This window comes from Gadus macrocephalus, chromosome 22 (genome assembly GCF_031168955.1).
Source record: "Gadus macrocephalus chromosome 22, ASM3116895v1".
In the NCBI taxonomy this organism is placed as follows: Eukaryota; Metazoa; Chordata; class Actinopteri; order Gadiformes; family Gadidae; genus Gadus; species Gadus macrocephalus.
This window is the reverse complement of record NC_082403.1, coordinates 8755168-8762667: the sequence shown is the minus strand read 5'-3', so window position 1 is coordinate 8762667 and position 7500 is coordinate 8755168. Positions and strand designations below refer to the sequence as shown.

The following is a 7500-nucleotide window of genomic DNA, read 5'->3' as shown; positions in this document are numbered from 1 at the left end:
CCTGCTAGCGTCAGCCGTGTCTCCAGAACAGGAGCCATCATCAGACACGCAGCTGCTGCCCCCTGCTCAGGAGAGGCCGCCGCTTACCGCCGCGTCGGAGTCGGGTGACATCGTGTATTGTCAAGCGTCGGTCTCAGTCATCGCATCCTGTCCAGGAGACACGGGAGGAAGGCTTTAGACGCATACTCGCGTGTGTGTGTGATTAGTATGGGATAGGAGGTGATTACTCTACTGTCTTTGATACATTGCATCTGTCGGAGCGAGGGGAAGGGGGAAGGGTGGGGGGGGGGGGGGGGGAGAGACGAGGGGAGTAGGGCTGATGGTGGCGTTGAGAAGGTGTATGCTTTCAGTATTTCTCAGTGAGAAGTCGGTGCAACCAATCGGGCCTTGCCACCTCAAACGGCCATCACACCACATGTGAATGATATGAGATTGGGACCTTCTGGAGCCAGTTGCTGTGCCTTTGTGCAACCTGCACCGCCAAGATTAGAGTGCCTTGCGAGCCCCCAAACCGATTCATTAATATACCCTGCAAGTCAATTCTAAAAGCTGCTAACAGCACCAAGGCATTAGGCATGTTGCCCAAAGCAATAGTGCTAATAGGCTACATATAATTATCCCTACATCTGGCTTGTTATCTGGGTTAGGGCAGGTGCATATTCACCAAATATGGATTGGTGCATAGGCAACCAACACTCTAACACTCGAAAGCTGCACTGTGTGTGTGTGTGTGTGTGTGTGTGTGTGTGTGTGTGTGTGTGTGTGTGTGTGTGTGTGTGTGTGTGTGTGTGTGTGTGTGTGTGTGTATCTGCATGTGTGTGTGTGTGTGTGTGTGTATCTGCATGTGTGTGTGTGTGTGTGTATCTGCATGTGTGTGTATGTGCTTGTGTGTGTGTCTGTGTGTGTGTATCTGCATGTTTGTCTGTCTGTGTGAGTATCTGCATGTGTATGTGTACATGTATGTGTCTGTACTTGTGTATGTGTGTGTGTGTGTGTGTGTGTGTGTGTGTGTGTGTGTGTGTGTGTGTGTGTGTGTGTGTGTGTGTGTGTGTGTGTGTGTGTGTGTGTGTGTGTGTGCCCGTCCCTCCTCTCGCTGAGTCAAGGTGAACTTGATAAGGGCCTGAGATAAGGCGGTTGAGACTGATAGGTGCAGCAGGGCGCCAGCAGAGAGAGGGGATACATGGAAGGTAAGAAGACCAAGTCGAGAGCCCGGCGGTGTCCATTGGCTCCTTATTTTCCCCTGCATGCGAGGTGTCCTTGATGTGGCTGTAATGACATACTACTCTCTCTTCTGGGCACCCGTTTTTAGCGCAGGGCGTTCAGGCTCATGCACAGGGTGCTGGTGCTGCGAGCCGTCCTGCCGTGTTTGTCCTGGTATCAACCCTCAATGTGATCCTTTCTCAAGAAGGCTGATCCCCAACCGCCAGATCCTTTCCCTAACCTCTTCACTCCAAGATGGCCGCACAATCTACTCTTGCTTAGCTAAATGCAACCGCGGCTAAATGAAGCACCTGATCCCGCGCACCTCATCAGGGTTAATTGTTTGACTCTGAGGGGTCATTATGGCCTCAGTGGAATAGGGGCATTATTTTTGTGCTAAGAGCAGACTAACTGCGGGTCATATGAGACTAAATATAAATGATTCAACCCGTGCCTCTTGACAAATTGGATGATTGATATGCACACCTTCATGTGTTTGCGTGTGTGTGTGTGTGTGTGTGTGTGTGTGTGTGTGTGTGTGTGTGTGTGTGTGTGTGTGTGTTTGTTCTGTGTGTGTTTGTTTCTTTGTCTTCATATCAGAGTATTAACATCAGATCTTCCCCATCAGACAACCAAAGGAATAGAGAGAATACACTCAACATATGGTTAATAACATGTTCAAACAAATGTTATTTTACTGTATTTATTTTTTATATATATATAGATACAAAAGAATAGCAAAAAGTATCACAATCTTAAATCCTTTCTCACCTGGAGCACCGAGGGAGGGTGATTGGCCACCTGAACAATTAATACTAATTATTATTAATTGTTAAATAATAATTATAATAAAAACTCCAGAGCCATGCTGTAGTTCACAAGCCACATTGCTGAGTGAGTTCAGAGTTAATGACATAGTTATTCTTTAGTACTTTACCAGCAACAAGACAGTAACAGTTTAACACATACAAGCCATGGAGCCCAATTTCTTTAATGTTTTATAGGTAATTGCCGCCGGCCTCTAAGACCAAACATAACCACCTTCATGGGTGATTAAAATATTCCTTATAGTTCATTTTGAAAAAAGAAAATCATGCTGGAATGTCAATGGAAGGAACAGCTTTTCAAAGTAATGGCACATTGCATCATGTCCGTCTTTAACTTCACAGTGCAGAGAGGAGTTCCCTCATTCACAGTACAAGGGAAAGGAGATGAACCAAATTGAATAAGAAGACAATTTTGGAAAACAGTCAAAGCTATTAAAAACTATACAACTATTTTATTTATAACTGTGGGAGTGCGTGTGAAAGATGGCTGGTTTAAGCACCTGCCGAGTTTGATTGGACCCTGGGGCTGGGGGAGGCTGCTCACCTGATGCACATTAAACCAGCCTTCACGCACACACTCTAGGAGAGATCTCCTGCATGGAAGAATGAAGCGCCAGCGCAATGTATCATAACCGACCAACCTCTACAATAAACCGGAGATTTCAACCCCACCACCCAGCGTCCCCGAGTCACATAGGTGGAATGTGGCAGCCACGTAGGTGGCGTGTAGTAACAGACATTGCAACAGCAACTGGTGCATCTTTCTCAGCTTAAGAACATGGGTCAAAGAAGAAACATTTCTCTAACCAGCTATGCTAAATGAATAGGAAAACCTTCCTATGCTTAACAGGGAAAGGTATTCTGCTGTAGTTAAACATTCAAGTAAGATGTTGGATACGTGTGTACTGTGTAAACAAATTGGTGGCGTTCGGGGAGAGGGTGAAAGCAGGTCACTCAGGTGTTTAAAGGGTGAGTGTGGTCCGGTGACCTGATGTCTCTGACATTGTGTAACTTGTCAATTAACAGAAGGCAGCATTCCAGGTTGTGAGGAATATGCCCCGGGCAGTTGTGCTTCCATCATATCTCAATGTGTAATATATCTCGGTTAAACACTTTGACCAAGTTTTCCCTAAGCAATGATCTTTGAATTAAAACTAACCAACCAAATCAATGATCCATTGTCCTTGTTGGACATTTAAACCACCAGGGGGCCACCTGCTGTTTGAAGAGCCCAGAGCGGAGAGTAACCACAGGGTTTCACGAGATGGGATTTCTCAGTGTGAGTGAGACGCAACCCGTTCAGGCTGTTCTGATTAGAGTAACAGACATCTACTACAGCTACCCATGTGGTTTTTAGCAGACTCTACAATTAAGCAGCAGCCTGATGGGCCTTTCCACAGAGGTGTTGTTATAGGACAAACACAGGTGTCGCTAATTACACTTATTATGGGTCTGCTCCATTCCTATGAGTGACACCTGTTTGTCCAACAATGAAATGCCTTTATGAAAAGTATATTCTAAAGGTGGTGAATGGTGGGGATCAACAAACCCAAATGAAACCCAAGCATGACTACACACTAGTGTATTCATTAAATGTGTCAAAGCTGACATATTATACGCCCAGGTGTGAATGAGATTAGCCGTTACAAGCCGTTTTGAAAATCGAGGTGGGCGTGTCCACCTAGTATGACGGATAGATGAGCAGCGTTGGCTACAGTCCGCTGGGTAGGCTGGTTAACTGATCTATCCACTGCTTATCTAGGTGGCCACGCCCACTCGTGATGTCAGCAGAGGCCGATTTTCAAAACGGGTGGAAACGGCTAATCACACTCACGCCGGGTGGTATAATATGCCACCTTTAACATTTGGCCGGGGAAGGGGGTTATGTGTTAGTTTTACCTACAAATTAAGAGGTGCGCTTGTTCCGTTCATGCCGGCCAGGCAGAGGGGTGGGGTTAGTCAGTGTGCGCGGGGCACGGGGTGAAGTAGGCTCATGTGCTCGGCGTCGTTGAAGGGCAGCTGGCGGGTGGAGTAGTGGTGAACCACCTCCGGGATGCTGGGGAACACGCAGCGGCTCTGGTCCAGGGTGTAGCCGCTCTCCTTGGTCTGGGCAACGATGATGTGAACGCACCCCTGGCTGGTCCTACGCCACACACACAAGAACCCACAGGCTTCATTCTCTTTTTCATCTGCATTAGTATATAGGTATATAGAATATAGTTTTTAACCTTAATGGATGTGTATAACAATGCCGAATTATACTATACATTCACTGAACTTGCATGCATAAAAAATACAAATTATGAAAACATGAAACCATTAATTCAAGAGATTTAACAACATTTTAGGTCTCAAACTCAGACTTTAAGAGGAAATGCAATTGCAACGTGTACTCACTTGAGGGCGATAGAGTACTTGCTAGTTCCTGATTCGCTATTCCTGACCAAGAAGCTGGCCTCTTTGCAGGGCTGTAGCTCAAACTCTGCCTCCTGGCGGCTGACACAGCCATGGTACCAGCTGAGACAGGGAGTCAACCAAAGCATTATAGCTCAACTATTAATTGTGCTTACATGTACAATGGTCGCTGAGCTGCACCAAAATATTCTACAAGACTAACAACATATGACAACACTTCCTTCTTTGTTTTCTTTTTTTCTCTCTTTCTTTCCTCCTATTCTCAATATCATTCTACATTTAGTATTTCACACAGTTATCTAGCGTAGTGATCGAAAGGGACAAGTGAGAATAATCAAAGCAGACAAACTGGAGTCACAAATTATACAGTAAAAACAAATGGGTTACTTTTGGAAACCATGGATGAAGGCATCAATCCAAGACCCACCTCTGCTTCTCCAGGGGCAGCCCTGGGTCCACCGCGCAGCTCTCTGTGTCGGGGCTACAGCTAGCGGGTGTAGGGGAGGGGGTGGACAGGGTGGGTGTAGAGCGCAGAATCTTCTGAGTCCAGCTCTTCTGTTTAGCGTGATGCTGTAGGGGCAGGGAGGCCGGCGGGTGCTGGGGGTGCCTGGTGAGCGTGTGGTGTCTGGGTTCCTCTCTGGCCAGCAGAGGGCGCCCCGCGCTATCAAACTGTGCTGCAGGGAAAGAAAGGTCAAACGCGGTTTATAAAACAGGCCTGCGTCTACTATATGCCGTTTTACATATTTAAAATACAAAATGCAATGCCGTTTTTAGGGAATATTAATCACACATCGGGCTACTGTGATCCATTATGTCATTGGATACAGATCACAGGTATTCCAGCTCCACAAACAGTTATAACACCTCTGTTTGAGGAGTGTGATGTCCTCTGAGCGTGCACACAGAGTCTGCTGGAACACAGAGTTCCAGCAGCACGTCGGCCTGACAGAGCAAAACACCTTCAGCTGCTCCCCACCTGACAGAGTTTTGACAATTTGTTCTTTTTTCCATTCCCATGGCAACTCGTACTCGGCGGGAGGCCTGGGGTCCGGCTCCAGCCGGGTCACCGGACTCTTCTGACCTTCTCCACTGAAGCCCTCGCCGACACCGCCACCTCCGTCACCGCCCCCGCCCTCGTAGGGCACGTCGTAGATCTGCTGCGGGGAGGCGGGGGGCACCTCCTCAACAGGGGCCTCCTCCAGGTCGGACAGGACACACACCTTGAGCAGGTCCTTGGAGCCACGTCGTCGGATCTCTGGGAACACATTTCATCAGCGTGACCCGCGAGAAAAGATCTGCCTCAATCTCTCAGAGAGAGCCGAGCAGAAGTGGTGTCCTACATCGGGGATCGTCCGACTTGGTTCTAAGATATTTAAGGGACTTCAAGTGAATTAAGGTGAAGAATAGGTGGCAGAATAAAAGATACCGATAATGGTTAGGCAATTAATAATGGGAAATGACTAAGCACACTAAAACGATGAGTCACAGGCAATGGTTAACGATGAAAAGCTGCATGAAATGAGTTTACCACATCATAGTCACGTCACAGAACTCTGCTTTCCCAAGGAACTCTGGAAGCAGAATGAGAGCTCATTCATAAACCAAGACCGATTCACATTAAGGCTTATGGCTCAGCCTATTGTTTGGTCGGTAAAAACAATAGAGTGACGGAATGAGAGATCAAGAGACGCCAGACCAGTGGTCCTCCTTGATGGTGGGAAGTTTAGCGAAACACTCAGACCGGCTAACACAGGGGAGGGGGGGCAGTATATCCGAGGGGAGGAACTGTGGCTTAGGGACCAACTTCCTTTTGGGAGAATAGCACCAGGAAACAGCGACAGGAAATAGGAAGTAGCAACAGGAAACTGCACCCATTGTCCTATGGCCCGGGTGCTGTACCGTGGGCTTCACCCCAGAGAAGCAGAGACGGAGCTGGAACAGAGAGTTCACAAAGCCCTCTGGCTCAGCTGACGCGTTGTCATCAACAGAAAAAGGAAATGCACACATCATCCATGTGCTAAAGGGCCAACTACTCTTGGTACCCAATACCAACCCTGTCAAATCTCCCCCAACCAAAAACCCAGAAGGTCCCCTGGGTCCTCTCGTATGCATACTGGTCCCTTACCAGTGATCATCTGCTGTGCGTCGTAGGGCTCCATGTAGCCGTCGTTCTCCCCCGCTCTCTCTGCCTCTCTCTTCTTCTGGGCGTCGAAGGGGTCCGCATAGTCCTCCAGGATCACCACCTTGGAGGGGAGAACACAGCCAGGTGTTATCTCATGGTTTTTGGTTCGGTTTGACCAGCTGTGAGTCGAGACTGTCTCTCGTTTGGGCGTTCTGTTTTGAAGTTTTATAAGAAAAATGAGTTCAGAAGACAATATGATTTTAAAAAAGATTGCTTGATTATTTTGCGGAATGATTAATAACAACTCACAACCCCTTGTTGTGATGTATTGTGTATTCATTGGTGCAGTGTGTTGTGGGTTTGGCTGTTGTTGATGGGACTTTAAAAAAAGGATGCTTTCCACAAAGGGAGAACAATGGTCAGATAAGCAGCAGCAGTACGAAAATAAACCCTGAGCTGCTCTATTGTAAACCTGTGATGTCCAGCAGGCTTCATGGCCCATCCCAGTGGTAAAGTGCCTGTTCTCTTTTATGGCGGCTACTATTTGCTAAGATACAAGTCTCTCACGGCCTACTGCACGGACGTCGGTCCTTATCTTCGCTGTAGTCCACTGTAGGTCTAATCCTCTGAAATGACCTTGTGGAGGCCGTAAGTGTTGCAGGACTATACAGGACTCTGATTTATGTCTCAACTGCAAAAGGAACAACCAACCACATTGCCGGAAGGATAGCACACACTGGGGCGCAGACACACAGACACAGACACAAAGACAGAGACACAAAGACACATACAAAGACACAGACACAAAGACACATCAACACACACACATGCACACACACCGCATATATCAAATAGTTCCAAGATCAAACTATAACAAACACGCTAAGTGGTTCTGCCGGGGGGATTTACCATTATTTGAAACATAAAACGCCACCC

The 7500-nt window shown here is 47.3% G+C and overlaps 1 protein-coding gene across 1 annotated transcript in view; it reads right to left on the bottom strand.

Moving 5' to 3' along the window:
• Window positions 1–1887: 1887 nt before the first annotated feature.
• LOC132450733 (SH2 domain-containing adapter protein E-like) overlaps window positions 1888–7500 on the bottom strand; it is a 7536-nt gene continuing 1923 nt past the window's right edge. The window contains exons 2-6 of the mRNA XM_060042813.1: window positions 6568–6685; window positions 5419–5697; window positions 4870–5116; window positions 4425–4544; window positions 1888–4170 (exon numbers count right to left, since the gene is read on the bottom strand). Of these exons, the coding sequence (XP_059898796.1) occupies window positions 3987–4170; window positions 4425–4544; window positions 4870–5116; window positions 5419–5697; window positions 6568–6685 (948 nt within the window). The 3' untranslated portion in view covers window positions 1888–3986. The remainder of the gene's footprint in view (window positions 4171–4424; window positions 4545–4869; window positions 5117–5418; window positions 5698–6567; window positions 6686–7500) is intronic.